The 20,459-nt window shown below is 33.3% G+C and overlaps 1 protein-coding gene across 1 annotated transcript in view; it reads right to left on the minus strand.

Annotated features, from left to right (window-relative positions):
• Nucleotides 1-20,459, minus strand: part of LOC118189077 (phenoloxidase-activating factor 2-like) — a 47,956-nt gene that overhangs the window by 15,576 nt on the left and 11,921 nt on the right. Inside the window, exons 2-5 of the mRNA XM_035359621.2 lie at nucleotides 17,798-17,886; nucleotides 17,485-17,710; nucleotides 6,893-7,361; nucleotides 5,010-5,306 (exon numbers count right to left, since the gene is read on the minus strand). Of these exons, the coding sequence (XP_035215512.2) occupies nucleotides 5,010-5,306; nucleotides 6,893-7,361; nucleotides 17,485-17,710; nucleotides 17,798-17,879 (1,074 nt within the window). The 5' untranslated portion in view covers nucleotides 17,880-17,886. The remainder of the gene's footprint in view (nucleotides 1-5,009; nucleotides 5,307-6,892; nucleotides 7,362-17,484; nucleotides 17,711-17,797; nucleotides 17,887-20,459) is intronic.

Below are 20,459 nucleotides of genomic sequence, written 5' to 3' on the forward strand. Positions count from 1 at the left end.
GTTAAGTATCACGCCGGTTAGATCTCTGTGAGTCCATCTCTTAGGAGTAATTTTGAAGTGCGTTCTTGCACTCATTTTATTTTTCAGATTTGATTTTGTATTCTCGTCTACATTTAAGTTATCGCCGCAAGTGAACGGTGTTTTTGTAAAGCACAAAGTCCGTGCTGTCTGTCATTTTAGTTTGAGTTAATAAAGGGTTATTTTCACCCTTCTTCTGTGCTGGTATTTATTTCACGCCTGTGCGAGAATTTGCCAGGTTCATCGTAGGATCTAAATTAGTGCATGTGGACAGTTAGAGATAGATCTTAAAACCTTTTGGTGAAATGCAACTCGATATCATAATCACAGTACGATAGTTTATTGTTGCTGTGGTGCAATGTGGTTTAAATCTTTCATAATAAGGTTTCTTACAAATATGGGTTTTTCATAAAGTGTAAAAGAAGATCAGCTTATAAAATTTTTAATTTGAGTTGGTTAAATTAAGTTATTGTTATGAATTTGTTCAATAAAACATAAAGATATCGGAACATACTATTTAATTTAGGGGGCTTGATCAGCTCTAGCTAGAACATGAATAAAAATAACTATTCTTAATAAATTAGGACAAACTGATAGATTATTACCTATGTAGAATTATCATTTGCCTTTTAACTTAAGGTTAGTATGAAAGATTCAACACCTGAATTTCTTTCTTTTTTTACTTTTTTAATAAATATTTTTCATCGCCTCGGATAACTTTACAGACCAACTGCAAACATTAACTGAACAGTTCATCTGCAAGGTGAGGCATTTATGCCTCACATTTTCCCAGTTATTAAGAGGATCTTTAAAAAAATGCAATAACACAATTAATTCATTTGGCCTTCCCTTTAAGGCCTCTGTAAATCAACTAAAAGTTTGTCAACCCTACTAAAACTGAGAAGCAAGTTATCGCTCCATATGTGAAAGTAAAACAGATTTCTAAGCAGGTTTAAACAACCTCTTTATTAAAAACTTTAAAGCACTTTTGTAGTACCACAGACGATTGAGGTATCGCAAAAGTCGAATTAACTATTAAGCAAAATCAGCATGTATTTAGGACACCAAAGAAAAGGGCACTATAGAAAAGTCCTTAGAAATTCAGGAAACAGGGCATCAAAAACATTTCCCCTCACCGATTTTCCCATGGAATAAATGGTGCAGGTAAACCAAGACCTAGAGAGAATGAATGGGAAAAAACCAGGCGAAAATTTATGTGGATGTACTAAAATTATTAGAGTGCTCTTAGGACTTTTAGAAGTTTTAATCCGGCCCTGAGTATTACTGAGCCTAGCTCACTGTTAAGCTTTCGCTCCAATTTTGAGGAAGGCAGTCCGATGATTTCTTAATCCTCTTCCCCTACCCCCAACCTCTTGACGGGATTTTTAGCTCGTCATGTATTTTGGGTGTTCCCCTCCCATACAGATACTATACGCTTACAAACATTCATGGCTTGTCCAGGATCCGAACCTAGGGGCAAAGGATACAGCAATTAGAGGAATCGGTTAACAGAAACTTGAAAATTTAAATGGATTTGATGTAGGAGTCTACAGTACAAATAGTCTAACTAAGCGTTGACTCAAATTCTAAGGACAAAATTTACTTCGGTTAGTAAAATGGCTAATGCTGGATGACAGGGCTGGTGGAGTAGTAGAACTACATCGAGCCTTACTTACCAAAATCTTTCCCGAAATTTCTTAAGAACTCTGCCTTTATTATACTTAACTCATTTACATTATGGGGAAAGCTAACGTGAAGAGTTAGCTTTCACCATAATGTAAATGAGGTAGAGAAGAAATGATAGTACGGTTACAATTTATAAGAAAAAGGGTTGATTAATATAAAATATACTCTACACCTTTTCTGTGCCATTCTTCTAAATTACAGGCTAAACTGAAGTTTTTAATGATCTATTAAAAACTTCAATTTAAGTCAAATTATGATAGTTAGATTTCACAGAAGCATGAGAGCAAAATAATTTTTTATTAGAAAGTGTGATAATTTTAGCTCCAGTATTTATAAAGTTAGAAAACGACATACTTGAAACAAATATATATTCAAAACTACAATAACTGAGCGTCAAAAGGATTTTAGCAAATAATAATCATTCTTTTATGGACTGAACTGGACTTCAGAAAGTTTTATTGGATTAAGAAAAAAATGGTTTTAATTTTTAATGGTTAATAGTGCTTTTATGGTTCTTTCTTTAATAACTTTTCAAAAAATGATGTTACTTTAAAACATTAAAATATCGGGTTTTAAAGAAAGTTTCCCGGTACCGCAAATATCGTCTGTACAAACAGTTTGCATTGGCGTGTTTAATCATATTTTGTAATTTGAAAGAAAGAGACTTGCTTTAGAACACTGTATTCTGAAATTTGTAAAAAAGTATCGTTATCATTAAGTACAAGGTGTCTGAAATAGAACTATCACACTGAAAGATTAAAACCATCATTTACTTCCAGTTCTATTGCAAAATGCTAACTACAGAAAGTCATAAAATCATGTGTACAGCTTTAGGTATTAATGTTGTATCATATGAAACTGTGAAGGGTTAGTACCGAAAATTCAAAAACAAGGACTATGATATGCAAAAAGGAGAGCCCTCTGGCCTGCTTACTGATGTTGATGAGGCCCGCCTGCGGTAACTTGTGGAAGAAGATCAGTATGCAACCACTCGAGAGCTTGATAAGGACTTAGACGTTAGTGCCATGTCCTTTAGTCGAACTGTGCATCGCATAAACTTGCAAAACTTTTGATGTACACTTTCAATCGCTGGGTGCCGCTTGAGCTGACTCAAGCAGATAAGGACAGACGTGTTCGGACCTGCACTAATCTGCTCGAATATTAATGCAAGGACTAAATTCTGGACTGGATCTTCACTTGTGATGAAACGTGGATTCACTTGAACAACATAGACCTAGAAGGGGATTGGATCAGGAGTGAGATTGTCTGTCACAGGGATTTTTCAACGGCCTCCTGTCCAGAATGCCGTCATGCAGCGTGACCTGTCTGGCTATGAGAGTGGACCATACCCCATATTACATTCACTTTCAATTCGATATAATAACATGGATTTTGGACATCCCTGCACTATGAGCTTTACAGATAACCATGCGTAGATAAAATGCCTTTAGAAGTGTACACCTTTTTCTCAGTTATAAATGTGTATTCGTACCATATTTCATTAAAATATATTCAGTAGTTTTTCAGTAACTCAATATAGTGTGCAAATTCTCTTAATTTTACTCACGAATATATATTCTATATAAAAATACCTTTTGTGTACTTTTTAATATGGATTAAAGTTAGTTTTGGAAGTATGATAATATGCTCATAATATGTGATTATATACTCAGAATCATATTTTCAAGATTTCTTGATTTGCACCAAGTTTTAATTTTTTCCTTATTTAAGAATTTTAGTTAGAGACGCCTTATTCTTTTTCTTAAAGATTGTCACTTTTAAATAAAGTTATTTTACTTAGAATATTCTTTTAATTACTGGGTTAAAAATTTTTAAACAGATCCTGACTCAGAATTCTCTCACAGAAAATAAGTCCTTTTCAATTATTTTATAACAATAGGAATTCAAACGTAAACGATATACAATTACATCATTTTCAAAGAAGTTAAACACATTATTGCATCTTCAGGTACAATATACTTCGTTCATTTTACAATAAAAAGAATTCAGATGTAGACTATGTATAATTATTTCATTTTCAAAGAAGTCAAACACATTTTTGCATCTTAGGGGCAACATACGGCTTTTAACCTTACCTATTTTTAAAAGTCAAGTAAAGCATTTACTTTATACAACAATAATTATGCCTAAAACATGGTATGGTAAGTCAATATCTTGTTTTACAAAACAGACCTAATGTCTTCAACACAGCATCTTGGAAATGTCCTCCAGGACAGTCGAGGCATAATTGAGTTCTCTTAGATAATTCAGCTTTTCAGAGGAACATTCTCAGGCTTCGTATGAACCTTATTTTTAAGAGTGTTAATGTCATGTAGGACGTGTATGAAAACTTGAGCTTTCAAATGGCTGTTTCTTTTACAGGACGAATTATTTTTCGACTTATTGACAGTCTTTGATTTTCATTCATTTCCCCGAATCTTAATGCAGAAAAATGCAGTTTGTCAGAAATTTCGAATGTTTCGAAGGTCACTGCATGTTGCATCTTGTGTTCCTGCCAAATTGCAACAATGCTTTGTCAAAATGTAAATCTCAAAGACATTATAATAATTGGCTTTATTCGGTTTATTTGATCATGGGAAATAAAGAAAGGGCAGCCTATCTGAGAAGAAGGATGCTATCAGGGAGGACTTTCTTGTGCTATTTACACATGGAGAAAACTGTAAATACGCGCCTGCAAGTCATCCTATTCGCCTGGAATCGAACCCAGGTCAAACTACATATATTCAACACCTTTAACCGCTAAGCTGCTGCTAGGCTGTGACATTGTAATAAATATGGCTCGCTTTTTTTGTTTGTTTTATTTGACTATGAAAAAAACAGGCTGGGCTACCTGCTTAAAGTGAGATGTGAATTCAAGGAGAACTTTCTAAGGAAAATTGGCTTTTATCCAAGTTATACATGGAAAAAAAGCACGAAAATGCGCACTCAATCATACCACTCGGTGTGATTTAAACCCGGATCGAACTACCAGTGTTCAGCAGTCTTAACTACTCGACCATTTATAGACAACCCTGTAACGAAGAACTAAGGCCTGCATGTAATTCCTGACATAGAGCTATTTAGCCATGGGTACATGTAACTAGGCACCATAAATGCATTGTCTTATTTTGAAAATGGATAGATGTCACTCACTTTAGATTAAAAGAAGATTTTTATGATTTTTCAGCATTATTAACATCAGCCACTTTCCTTAAGAAAGACCTCTACAAATGCTTTCTTCCCTTTAGAAAACAAACTTTCATGTTCATTGTAATCAATTAAACAAGAGTGAAATTTGATTTTACCTGCCATGGATATTCTCCAAATTCGGAAACATCGGGAGGGTATTGTAATTGGCTTAATCTGCTTTGAACGCCGTATGCTTTGCGAATGCCACAGACGTTGTGATCTTTCCTTTTGTCCGGGAAACTAGCACTATCAGGAATAGGTGTAGCTACCGGATATAAATCGGCGTCATCATTTTCCTCGGGAAAAGTCAACTGACAGCAAACCGTATCTTCTTCACATACATTCGGAGACGAATTATTCCTTACTGTGTACTGGTGCATGATTTTTGGCTCGCCGTTGAATAGAATGAGAGACTATAATAAATAAATAACAAATGACAAAAGATAATATGTGGACACGTAAGAATTAGATATTATTGGTTAAATATTTTAAAATTTTTATTGTTAATGCAGTCAGAAAGAGCTGGAAATGAAAATTATTAACAACATTTTATCTGAAACCTTTTCGTTAGAGTAATTTTCAGACCAATAATAATTCCGATTGTTTTTAAGAGTTCTCTACAAAAAATATTATTTTCTACGTGAAATGCTATGAAAGTATGATTAGCATAGTGAAAAAGGGCACTTACTGTGTTATAGTTTTCAAAGAAACTGATTTTACAAGATGGTATGAAATTCTCATATGATTTAAGTTCTTGTTAGCTTGCAAATCAAAATATAAGAAATTATTTTTAAAAATTCATGATTAATTAAATTAGAATATCGTGACCCTGCTTTTTGTACCACAGGCTTTTCACAGAAATTTATAAAAGCGGATGCATTTATTACAACATTTTTTCTGTCTTTACTGAAATGTAATGAAGCAGAAGTTTTAAAATTTTGTAAAGCAGGACATTTCATCTTAGTGTCTAAACCTCAACCCTTCAGTCCCAACATTCCTTTCCAGCCATCTTGTCAATTAAATAGCTCATTTTGCAAGAAACACTGAACTTATTTTAAAAGCATTTCTACTGTTTTTTAAGGAGGAAATATTTGAAAAGTTTCCAGGTCTCATTACAAGATGGTAGTTAACATAACAACCTTGAAGGATACAAAAAAGGTTGTTATAATGTCTTAATTATAACAACCTTTTTTGTATCCTTCAATATTCGTTTTTTGCCTACATAAATGCAACAAATGTTACTGCTACATAGTTATATGCAACGTAAAAATCACAGTTGCATCAAATTGTGTTATAAAGAAGAAAAAATAATTTTATTCAGTCCTTGAATGATCTCTCTGTAATTTCTCATTGATTCTCCTGTACTTATGGTTGCTGCTATTGTTGTACTTTACTTACATCTGCTACGTAAAATGTTTTTCTGTTGCACCTGAGTCTTCTTTACAGATAGTCTCCGCTGATAAATCGTATTAAACTTTAAAAGATACCTTATAAAATCATTAAAATCTGAATTTTCTCAGATTTTTTTATTTCTTTCCTTTCTGTCACTTTTATTTATTTATTTTTATTATTATTTATTTACTTTAGTTGTATTTATTTATTTTTAATTTTAATTTTATTTTATTTTATTTTAACTTTTTGTTTGTTTGTTTATGTAAAAAAAAATTAGTGGAATTTGAACTTAATGATAAAAACTAAGCAGTGAACACTGTCATGGCACCTAAGACGAGCATCTCTGAAAATGGCTGGTATTTCTAAGGAAATAAATAAACATCGATATTAAATGTCTCTAAACCAACCACCTCCACAGAAGATCAAAATCATTTGGAACTACAGGTGATCGCCTTATACAGAGTTTACTGTACCGTAAATAAAAGACAAATTTTCTCAATAGAAATAATTATACTTTTTTGTTTAAAATTATTCATAACATAAATTCAGTCAATAGGTTAAATGCACTTTCTAAATGTACCTTTTTAGTTTACCGTCATCTACTTACTTTATTCCGAAGAGGTGAAGACTTGGTGCTCCGTTTGTCAGCTGTTATGTACCTACCGCCTGAATTTACGAAGCCATTTTTGCACAAAAAATAAGGAACACAAACACAAGATGAGTATGGTTTGCCATCATATTGTCTGCGAGCATAAGCTAACGTAGCACTACTTATCGTCCTGTTGAATGTTTTAGCTAATGACACAGATGGTGGATTCAGATCGATGTTGTTTTTATTCGATGTGGGCTTAGCAGAACTTGTAACAATTCTTATTTGTTTCAGGCCGATTTTGTTAAATGGATCTGGGGGATGATTTCTATCCAGTCTTTCTAACAATTGTTGATCGCGAGAGCTGAAATCGGAATTATCAGTTTTACCATACGTCTTCCTTGAGATCCGCCGATTGTCTCTAGTGTTGGTAGATCTAATAGGGAAGGAAGGTAAGCGTAGATACAGGTTTGGATTATTAACGATCCTGGAAAAAGAATTAAATTACTTCAATATACAAACTGGTGACGATACTTAAATGCTCACAATAAAATATCTCATCCAACATTATTTATTTAATGATGTGTATAAAAAACAATGAATGACTTCTGTATTTATTGACTCTTTATTCTTCAAATTATCAATTTCATTTAATTAGACTCGTAAACATAAATTTCAAAAAATTAAATAATTCTAATTAATTATTTAATTTATGCAACTCTGAATATGTATTTAAGCAAGAAATTAAATTATTGTTATTATTATTATTTGCATCTTCTTTGATTTCCTACTTTAGTTGTTCGTATTATATATGAAATAATCTAGGATAAATCTGGTAACAAAAATCTTCTACACAAGTAATAAAAAATCTGATGTGTGCACCACATGACTTCGTTGCACGGAATATTAAATTGTACACATTTTTTCTTAACGTATTGGATTGAATTAAATCTACTTCGTCGATAGCGCGTAAACCACGATAGAATAAATGCATTCTTTAAAATTCATTATATTTGTTTACCACAGCGACACTCTCTCTGGCGCTAGCTTCACTTAATAGCGTTACATTTCGTTCATATTACAAATCAGAATTCATAAATATTTATATCATTCGAAGAAATATCTAATTGTTGCCACATGTTCTATTCAAATATTATAATAAATCAAAAGCGATGTATAAAAGAAATTAAGCAAACAAAACAAAAAAGAAACAGTTTTTTACAGACGATTCAGTATTTCTCATTCAATTAATTCAGTTCTCACTTCCCGACGAGGCAAAAATACATAAAAACTCAAAATATCTATATTAAAAATTAAGAAGCAAACCTTATTTCCTCGAACAAATTCCAGAATGGATTAAACATGATTTGATTCGCAATAATAAAAGAAGGCGTTATATTTGTTGTTGCGAAGCTTAGTTTCTCTATATTGGCAAAAAATACGCTAACCAAGTTCGAAACTTTTAAATTGTTGATAACTCCACAAATATTGCATGCTGATTTACTAAAGGCATAAAAAAACATTAACCGGACGATAAGAACAATATAATTCAATCATTTTTAAAGCAAAAAATGCACAGCTTACAAACATAAGGGTAAAGAAACTGAGATCAATGAGCCGGTTAACAGAGTGGATATATATATATATATGTATATATATATATATACATATATTTACATACGTTTGGTGCGGCCGATTACAACCAAAATACGAGGTGCACATCTACGTGTTATAGCAGTCCTACATACAAAATTTCAATGTTCTGAGGCTACGCGTTTTTGAGTTAGGCGAGATACGTACGTATGTACAGACGCCACAAAATATTCTCTTCGGAATTCATTTTAAATCAGTTTTATAATTTTTTGGGGGGAAAAGATTCTTTTTTTTCTGTCCTTACATACAGATGTCACGCAAAAACATCATTAAATTGCATTCGATAGCGGTCAAAATGGATATTTTCGTTGAAATATGATGCCTGAAAATTTTCGCAATTACAATACTTCTTTTTTACTTCGTACGAGGAAGTAAAAAGCTTAGCGTGATGCTAAAAACCTTTAATCAAATTTCCAAAATTGTTTCAATATTTTCCTGCGTATTATAATTTACATGTTATTTATAATTTAAGTCTGAAGTGATGGTGTGCCTTTTTGCAAACATGCCTTAGTTGCAAATTGATACCACATCATAAAGGCATGTGTCACATCAAATAAGAAGCCACATTATACAAACAAATCACATATCGAAGATATCTATTTTTTTAAACTTATTGCGTGCTCCACCCTTAGACACTACACGAAAAGCAAAGGATGCCCCGTGGAGGTCTATTTAGAGGGAAATGTCTCGTATCCACGTCACACATGGGGAAAACCACGAAAAGGGCAATACAGTCAGCCCGTTCGCCGGGCTCAAACCACAGACTGAACTACCAGTGTTCAGCGGCTTTTACCGCTTGTCCGATGGTTGGACGCAAAAGTATCTATTAAAGTGACAAATTACATAAAATAATAACAGTTGATAACAGCCTCATAAAAATATGTAGCCACATTATGCAAATATGTTTCATATCAGAAGTATCTAACAGTGTGACAAGTTATGTAAAGCAATTACTATTCAATAACTTTGGGAAACTTAGTTTTATTCGCAATTAATATACACTGAATAATTAAAGCATTAAAAGTAGCACTGATGGCAAAATGCTATTGGTGTGATTGATGACAAAACTGATCACCGATTTTAAATTGTATGCAAGAAGTTTAAAAAAGTTACAAGATTAAATACTTCTTGCAATATTAATTTTGTCATAGATTCACGGTTCCGGTTTTAAAAGTGAATCAAATAAAAACTGGCTTTCTGATTACAATTTTGATAACCGGAGAACTTTTATTTATGGAAACCTGCCAATAACTCCGTCTGAATTGATTTAGCTTCCATTAAGTAAAACAGTTCTCCGCCGTCCAACATCTTTCATCACTTAAAAAAAAAAAAAAAATAGCTAAATTCTCCGTACTAGCTGGTAACAAACATTACTGGATCAGAAACGAGTGGAGAACTGTACCTTTCCCCGATTAGCTGAAGATACTACTTACACTAGAACGATTCGAGACATTACTTAGGAAGAACGAGATACAAATTTTCATTACAAAACATCTATCAATGAGACGCTGCAATGGATGTTTTATTCTTGTTAAGTGAAAGATTCAAATTTAGAAGTGTGAAGGCAGCATAGCAAACCATTTATGATGAAATATGATAACGCTTTTATATTGACGGCTATTAGTGGAATATTGTTTTTAAGTGAAATCAAAGCCTACATTCAAACTGGTCTTACAAATTGTCTGAATATGTATGTTGTAGGAAGCTTTAGAGATATACATATCGCAGAACAGAAGTACTTTAAAAGAATAATGAGACTACTTTTAAATAACTTCTTCTTGAACTATTCTCAGCACTGAAAAATAGCTTTAAACATCACTGCCATTCTTACACTGCTGTAAAGGGTAACCACATTCCACATACGAAAATATTTTACCTAATGCAGCTCATTTTCCAAGAAAATTCCTGCAGGAGCTAATTTCTGGCTAAATATATTTCTGCAGTAAAATATTTGTATACTTTTCTGCTATTAGCGACACTATTGGTGTTTCGAATAAATTTCTCTAAAATGTTTGCGTTTTTAGATTATTACAATTTTTTTTGTTAAGGAAACCAGTGAATTTAAACAACTACTAACTTAAAATTGTATATAAATCTGATATGCCAATACCATAAAAATTTAATATCTAAAATAAAATTAAAAATTAAAAAAGAGTAGTTTGGCTTTGCAGGCCCGTTTCAATTTTAATTCTTTCGTTGTTTCGTTCTTAGAAATATCGTTTACTTTACTTTCTCATATTTTAAAATAATCATAAAATGATTTTAATATTTCGTTTGAGAATATATTAATAAATTTAAATATAAATCAATAACGTACTTGAATTTAACTGTTTCGAACAAGTTTTTTCACAGATGAAACAGATATTAAACTTTTCACCATTCAAGCAGTTACTTATGATCTATTATTTTCTAAAATTCTGTATTAAAAATGTAAAGAAGACTAAGTTTATGGACACCTATCATTTCATTTCAGTATTAATACTATTAATATTCCTGCGTGCCTGTCTATTTGTTTTTTTTTATAACATCATCTCCTCCGGAGCGGCGGGGAGTTGATTTTCGAGAGAGATACCCCAGATTCCAAAAGTTCGTGGGAAGCCATTTTGATCATTCTCGTTTTTGTACGACTTTAATCAGCCGAGACATTAATTAAAAACTCTGAAAATGCCATTATATATATATATATATATATATGTAATAATAGTTCTTTTAGTTTTCAATTTATTAAAAACAATGCTTTGTTATTACTATTGCAAAAAATTTTCTATTAAACTAATTAACATTAAATATGTTACCCGATCATAAAACAAATTTGCTGTGAACACCACATGACTTCCTGATACAGCTAATTAAATTATATACAATTTTTGCTGCACCTCATTTTAACTTATTTTCTCGAATTATTCTAACTCAATTAAGCGATCTCTCAGAGCAAGATGAAAATGACATAAAATTTGCAAAGTTTAAAATTAAATATTGCCGTCAACTCTTGTCGCGTGGGAGTTAAAGACTTCGTAATTCTATATTTTTCATAACGATTATAATCTTTCCCAAAGTGTAAAAAACAAGAAACCGCATTAAATTTTATTTATTTGTCGAAAATATTTTTTTTTAGTTTGGTATTGGCAAAACATGAATATTTTCATTATTTAAAACACTTCTGTAATTTGAAGTATATGTTTATGTCCAACGATTGCGAAAATAAAGGCTGAGTAAGAACTTTTAAGCCGAATAGGACGATGGATATATATATATATATATATATGTAAATGTACACACGTTTGGTTCCGCCGATTGCCATAAAAAGGAAGGTACTCAACTAGATGTTATAGCAGTCACATAATGAAATTTCAAAATCCTACGGCTAATTGTTTTTGAATTACGCGAGATACATACATATATACATACATGCGTTTATATAGAGATGCCATGAAAAATTCTCTTATCAGTCCACTTTACAATTCGTTATGGAAACGTCATTCCTCTATTCTGTCCGTACATACAGATATTACGCAAGGAGAAATCATCCAAATGGATTCGCAAACTGTCAAAAAGGATTTTTCTGTGGAAATATAATACCCTAAATTGCGATTAAATATTTCCTTTACTTCGTAGAAGTAAGTAAAAATGAATAAATTAAATAATTATTCGCAATAAAGATATAAATACAACAATATATGTATGCATGCAATCATAATATGTAAGGTAATAATTTTGCTGCAAAAAATAGCAAACTTTGTGGAATGGTTTGAAATTTTCGCGGTTTGAAATTTACATCAACACTTCGCGAAAAATATCGAGAACACAAAACATCTGCACTGAGATTTCTTCAAGAAGAGGAACTTTTACTACGAAGCAATGTCAGAAATGACGTAAATAAATACGTACTGCCATATATTTTTTAATTAGTCAAAATCTGATAATGTAATCAGCCCTGTTATTTAAGATCAAGGTTCCAATTAAGGTGGATGTAGACGTTTTGGATATATAATGTAATTAATGTTTATTAATAGATAACGAGATTTATTTGTATTGTACATACGATGATTTTCCTCAATAAGTACTATATTTGTTTATTGGAAAACATACAATCTCTCCGTGTACCACAGATGTACAACACGAGGCTTACAGAAGTAAGTTAATTAAAACATTAAAAGTTGCATGCATAAATAAAACGAACAAAAGCAGAGAACAGCAGTCTGTACTTCACTGGCCAAGTTCACTGGCCAAGTCACTCGGAACATTTTCAAATCGTTCTGCAAGCATCATCTAAAGGCATCAAATATAGGACATGAGAAAATCAAATGTTCCAGATCTTCAGGTACTCTTTTTGAACATTCACACAAATTGTTTGATCTTAGATTGAAATGAAACAGGTAACTGTCAAATTTACCGTGACCAGATAAATACTGAAAAACTTTAAAATTAATAGAGAGGAAAGATTCAGAATGCAGTCTATGGTAAATAGAAGTAAAGAACTTTTTGCTAACTTTAGCATTACAAGATGAATATATTTTTCATTCCACTTAGCTAAAAGTTTTGTTATAATGAAAGGACTTCCAATATATCTTTGGAATAATAATGTTAATATCATTGGGTAATTTTACGGCATTTTTAGCTAAGAAATTAGGTTTTTCCTTCCCATAGAAACAGTGATGAGCACGCAGATAAGAAAAGCGGATATCAATTCCCCTATTTCTAAGCGAACTGACAGTTAATAGGGTTTCGATAACTAATTTGTTGCTGCTGTTAATACTGTTCAAAAGGTGAAGAGAATCAGAACAAAAAAGATACCTATAGAATGTTGTCCCAATACCCTTTATCCATTTGACGGCTAGGTAATTACACAGAAGGTCTGCTTGAAAAACTGTGCCTTCATTCCGTATACGGTGTTTAAAATAACAAACCTCAGAATGGCCTTCAAAAAGAACAAATGCAAGGCCAACCTTATTGATCATCTTGCTGCCATCTGTAAAGAAAACTATATGAAAACTCATTTCAGTAGTATCTCTATAATCTCAAAAATTTATTGGCTCTAAATAAGCTGGATAAGGAAGATCAGGGAAGGGGACATTTCCATTTATGCAGTCTTCCAAAGTTAGTTGTCAGTGCCTCGAAAATACTATTCTTATATTTAATTTCAAAATCAATATTCGGAATTCCTGCAAAAACAAAGTAGCCTCATAACTTAAGGTACTATAACCACTAATAATACTAAGAAGAATTCTCCGTTGAATTTATTTTTTTAACCTTTTTTGCAAGAACATGTCCGCAAGCACTACAGCCTTACGAAGTGAAAGGTACAATACACTGCTTATACATCAGTTTCTTAACATCGTAGCTTACTCCAAAAGTATTTTTGTTCGGTTAGGTGAAAGCCATTAATATTTTTTTTACATTTGGTAGAAAGAAATTCAATGTGCTTTTTCCGTGTTAATTTTTGGTCAAGAATGACACCAAGGGACTTAAAATTTTCTATAAATTCCAAGAGAGAATCATCGAGTATCAAAGGAGCAATATTTTATTCATGAAACTATCTGGGAACAATCATAGCTTTACTTTTTGAAGGCTTGAAAGTGAGCTTATCCAAAATTGCCCAACTGGAGACAAAATCTAGCACTTCTTGTACTCCCAAAAGAATGTTATTTAAAGTCTTTCCTTGGAAAATTAAATGTAAGTAGTCTGAAAATGCAATTTTTAAACAACCGTCAAGATGACTTAAAAGATCATTTATTAGTATGTTCCAAAGAGTAGGTCCGGACATTGAGAATAACCTTTTTCGAGAGAATAAACCTTAGCTTCAGACCCAACCTGAAGCTCAGCGGTCATCCCGTTCAAGAAGCATTTAAGCAGGTTATAGATACTATGTGGTATACTAGCACCTTTTAGAATATTTAAGATAGATGGCCACCGAGCATTTTCAAAAGCATTTTTGAAATACAGGAAAATAAGAAATGTTATAAATTTCGTTTTCTTCATATATTGCAAGATATTATAAAGACGATTTATGGCATCTTCATCAGGCTTCCGATACGTAAACCCGAACTGAGAATCATTATAAAAAAACATTTCTGTCACAAATACCAATTTATTCTGTTAATGAAGAGATTTACAAGACATTTTCCCAAAGTAGGCAAAAGACTAATGCATCTAATATTATCAAGATAAGGATTTCTGGATTTCTTGTATCTAGAACAACCCGAGCCCTCTTCCATTGTGCTGGAAAAATTCCTAATTGTAAACAAAGGTTGAAAGGTATGTGCCAAAACCTTATATCCACTGAATGAAAGTGCTGTACAATTTCATTGGAAAGACAGTCTAGCCCAGGTGATTTGTTCTTCTTGAGACTTTTAATAACACTGGTAACTTCTGAAGTAGAGTACTGATAGTTCATAAATAAAATATAAAATCCCTAAGACTCAGTAGGCATAGTTTTATGAGAATTTCTTTCATCACGCGCATTATCTCTTGAGAAATTCTTTGTCATTATAGCAACAATTGTATCACTCAATCTCGAAGTAATACTGCCCTCCGGGAGTTTAATTCCCGAAATCTCAATCCTGTTCGCAAAATTGATCTTAGCCCCATACTTATATATATATATTTCCAGACATTGTGAACATTACTAGTTGAGAGAAAATTTTTCACGAGTAAAGTTTGGCATTAGCTAATTTAGCCGCATAATTATGTCGCAACTCAAAATACTTAATTTTATGAATATCTTCAAGAACACTGTTCCTTTCACTCTGGAATCTATGCCTAGCAGCATTTACGTATTTTCTATAACAATCAATTTCCTTAGACCACCAAGGAACACTATTCTTCATCAGAATTGAAAATGAAGAACAATTAAAAATAACGGTAGAAAGTCTATTTACAACGTTTTCTAATGCAATACAATCAGATCAGCTGTTAAGAAGGATATTTAAGTCATACAGTTCTCTCTTGCAAAGTTCCGTAAATAAATACCAGTTCGCTCTTTTTCAATTAAAAGGACACAAATTAGAAGATATAACTGGACGAAATGAAACAAGTTCAAAGGTAGTCATTTTACAGAAAGAGAAACTTCCTCAGAGATATCCCAAACTTGAACTTATAGCAGCAATCTCAAGCTAGAGTTGGGTAAGTTACAAAGCGTAAGGTCACTGAAACTCGAGCCATACTTGGAACAGAAAGTAGGTCCGCGATTTTCATTAATTAGAAACAAATGATTCGCACTAATATAATCGCCAAGCTTTGTTCGTCTAGCATTAGTAACAGAAACTATGCCAAACCGCTGATTTGCTATTCGAGTCCATACCACACAGAAAATTGCATGGTTCCATTGTAGGGTTTATATTTATTTTAACTAACATTTATTTTAAGTTTAAACTACCTTTCCTATCAAGCCTTACTTTCCCCTGGAACTGCCAATGCCAGAGTATGTAAATTTTAGTAGAACGCGCAAGGATTCAAATTATCAGCGGAAGTATTCTGAGTTAAATAGAAAGGAAACGAGTTCGAGGTGTGCTGTTCTTACTTCACGAGCGCGGAGGTAGTTAGCCAGAAATTGAAGAACCCCGCGTTTCGGCCTGTGTGCTTGCCTGGAAGTATTGTTAATCGTTCAACGTGATCTTCAAGTTTGCTGAATTAGCAGCGGTATTGTAAAACGCGGTGAGGTTAGTTACTTTTAGAGAGCCTCGTAGTTAGAGTCTTGTCTTTAGTTTCTTTTCAGGTTATTATTTTTATTTGACCGCCGAGTTGGCGTAGTTTGTGAGCGTCAAGAGCACGCACTTGTAATTTATTACGATGAATAAAAAGGGACTTAAACCCTTAACAAGACTCTGTCTTTTATCCAGTTTCAACAGTCACCTCTTGGTTGCGTGCAAGTTGGAGGCGCGCAACGCTACACCTTAATCGTTAAAATACGTTAAATTTTTAATAATTCGGTATCAATATTAGTTTGGATCTCAAGATAAGCGGAACAAATAGTCAGATCACATGCATTAATTTTTATATCTAAAGTAGTATGTTAGTTTATATCTAAAGTAGTAAAGTTATTTTATATCTAAAGTAGCATGTTTTTGAATTTAGAAAAACAGAATTATTTTGTTTCGAAACTGTTTAATGATATTAAAAGGAAAAAGAACGCTTATATAACTCTTGAAAACAACCTGCTGTAGTAATTAAGAAGTCAAATTTCTACATATTTAAAACATACATTAAAAAATGGTAGATTTCTGAAATATTTGAAAAGATCGGTAATAACTTAGAATTCAAATTTCTAGTTTGAATTTTGGAGCAGAATTACATTTCAGAAAAATTTTCACATAAATTTTGATGAAATGTACTATTAAATCTAATAAAATACAAAGAATTATCTGACTATTCAAAGCAAAATTTTTTTAAAAATTCAAAAATGTACTCCATATTTACTGCAAAATTTGATATTTATGTAATTACTGAAAATCTGAAAATTCGCTAAATTAGTTAGAAAATTCCCACCGCGATGAAGTTAGTGCCATGATTATAGGTATATAAAGAATTTAAGTTAATATTGATAAGTCAGCATAAAATTTGGACTTAAGTATACTGTCCAATAACTTTAACAGGCATATGTCCAGCGTCCGTCCCTGTAGTTTATTTAATAATTAAAAATGTATCCACACTTTTAATTATTAAATAAACTCCAGGGGAGGACGCGAGACATACGCCTGTTAACCTCTGTTTAACTTCAGGCGTCCCCGTCCTCTCACCTGTCACCTGTCCAATAACTTTAAATATAAACTGTGAAGAAAGAGCAATAGTGGAGTGGAGGTAAACTGAATCTGGTATTACCTTATTTCTGCATAAACATTATATAAGAAAAATTTAAACAATTTACTGAACAATTAAGTAGTAAAACACATTCAGAAAGGAAAAGAAAAAAAACTCTCATATTATGTCTCAAACAATGTAAATCATCATTCCCATATTACCTTGCTTGTATACCATAACCTTCTTCTGACGATCCAGGAAGAGTGAAATTCAAATTCTTACCACCTCTGCTTCTAGGTTGAGGCAGGGAATAGAAAATAGTGTAGAAGGTATCCGTCGGACCAGAAAGGGGCTTTGACTCAGAAGAAGCTTTTGCTTTTTCTAAGCCGGAATTGTGCCCTTTTGTTGGAGTCTGTAAACTAGGATTGGGATATCTACCATACTGGCCTGTAAGATGCAATAGCTAGTCGTAATAAGTTATATAAGATGAACCGTAATACAAAATATGAGAAGTTTCTTTTTATTATCACTTACCGTTATACAACAGCTGGGCGTTTTTTATCACCACAGCGCAAAAGAAGATGAAAGTAATCCATGTTTTTACGCAGACGTCCATGAAAATCCTGAAATAATAGAAAATTGTGCGTTATTTCCTTTTGTAACTAATGAATATCAAACATCATTTTCTTCCTTTTTACTCACACATGACTGGATGTTCCTAATTACAAAGTAACTAGAAGAATTTTTCCTGTTTTAAACTAATACCATAATGAAAGTTATAGAACGATCAAAGAAGTAGAAGAAAATTATACAATGTTCTTAATATTAGATGCTTTTTTCAGGAGCAATGTAAACGAAAAAGCATGTTATATTGAAAGATATGATTTATGAGTTTATGACTGCTAGAACGAGGTGTAGCAGTAAAGTTCTTAAGGTATTGATGAAGTATGTGATCTATGGCTTTTACTTAAGTAATTTATTTCTTAGATCGTACCACTGAAACTCTATTTGGAAATATGGAAAAAAAATGCAGATAATTAAGAATACATAAATAAAAATTATTCGATTAATTAATTTGGTTCATCAGCGGCTGATCGGTAAAGACGCTGAACACTGGTGATTCGATCCGGGAGAGCGAGTTGGCTGCATGGCCGGTTCGTGGTTTTTCCAATTTTCCTTAGAAAGTCATCCATAAATTCCTTCAAATTTTGCAGAACAAAAGCAGAAGTGGCCTTTAAAAAGGTTTTTTATGAATTGCCTAGCTGCATACATTATAAATATCGCGCAATATGATCACAAAACAGTCATCACTTTTATTAAACGATCTTTACCGTGCTTCTGCGAGATAATATGTAAGCATTTGCTGTGCAGTACTTCGCATGTTAAGCAGAATCTTTAGCTTCAGAATCTCCCAGCCCGAATTTAATTATTAAGTATTAGTACGATTGACAAGATTGAAAATGTTATTTTAGTGTTTTACAGTTCGATGATCGTATTCTAATAGACCTAGCCCCTTAAATATATATTCGTCTCTCATAATTGAACCAAGCATTGCTTTCCCTGGATTATCGGTAGTAACGTTGCGGCTCCTCTTCGCTACGATATCAGCATCAAAATAAAAAAATACAGTAGCATTCATATTCAAACGCATGATAAAATGGCTCAAAAATGAAATGTTTGAAACAACAACCAGTTTATCAATGCTATCTAAGAAATAACTAACTAAAAGCTGTAGATGGCACACTGCATCATGGCCGTTCTGAGATTTGAATGAGAGCTACTGAACAGCAAGCCTCCGAAGGAAGCTCTCTCTCTAAAAAAAAAAAAGGCTATTGCCTTGGCAGAAGACTTTCTTATTAGAGATTTTGAAAGCTGAAGTGTACACTGATACTCTACCTGTTGTAGATGTATTTAATTATGGCAAAGCTCACTAGGGCTATCTGCCAAAAGGGAGGGATGCCTTCGTGGAGGACTTTCTAAGGGAAACTGGCTCGTATACACGTTACACATGGGGAAAACCACGAAAACACCCATGCATCCAGCCCGTTCGCGGGATTCGAACTTCAGACCGAACTACCAGTGTTCAGCGACGTTACCGCTCGGCCGCTGGGGGGCCCCCTACCTGTCATAAACAGCCTCAGAAAATGCAATTCTTCAGTAGACTTCGAACATTATTGCTAATTTCAAACAGATACAGATGTAAAAGTTAGAGGTAAATTCCCAAAAGGCATTAGACAAAATAGTGCGCTGGGCCAGTGAACATAAGCTCACAATTTCAAGAGCAAAAACAAAAGGAATGCTAATTAGCCCAAGAAAAAGGCAGTAGCATACTCCGTGCGTAAACCTTCATGACAGAAACATACAATCCGTGAGACATTTCGACTACTTGGGTGTGATTATAGACGACAGATTCTCCTGGCTCCCTCATCATCAAGGATCTTAAAGAAAGGCTGCATAAATTGTCTAATTCAATGCGGAGAACAGCTGCTGCTAGCTGGGGTGTCTTCTCGCAGATTCTCAAAATATGGTACGCAGCAATAGCTGAGCGCATAGCTCTTCATAGCGTTTCCATATGGGGCGTCAATGTCACGATTAACATGCAACATACATTGAACTCCGCTCAAAGACTATTTTTTCTGGCCATCTGCAGAGGATTCCGTACCTCTTACAGAGTGATCAGACTAAAACAAGACGTTACTATTTGGAGTAAGACTTATGTATCCTCGGACTACGAGAATTACATTGCCCACTCTCCTTGCCACCCTGCAGACTTCGATATAGAAGCAAATTGTAATCCTCCAAATGCAGTACAATACTTAGTCGTATATACTGATGGCTCCAAAGAAGAACTCGGGACTGGCAGTGCCTGGTGTGCAATGGAGGGTGACCTCGTAATCCATTCCTGGGCTAAGAAACTTCATCCCAGTAACTCGGTGTTTCTGGCAGAACTTACAGCCCTAAAGGCAGCTCTGGACTTTACTGCTAACAATGGCAGGTATAAAATAATTTACACAGACTCAATGTCAAACTTGCAGACCATCCAGAACGGCCGCAGTAGACACTCCATCGTCAGAGACATGCAAAAACTACTAATTTCGATTCCTGCAAATCTGAGGCCCCAGCTACAATGGGTTCCAGCCCATACGGGGATTAAAGGAAATGAAGCAGCGGATATGATTGCGAAAGGCGCAGCCAA

This window comes from Stegodyphus dumicola, chromosome 4 (assembly GCF_044657685.1).
Source record: "Stegodyphus dumicola isolate Sdum_Otavi_A_Nest chromosome 4, ASM4465768v1".
In the NCBI taxonomy this organism is placed as follows: Eukaryota; Metazoa; Arthropoda; class Arachnida; order Araneae; family Eresidae; genus Stegodyphus; species Stegodyphus dumicola.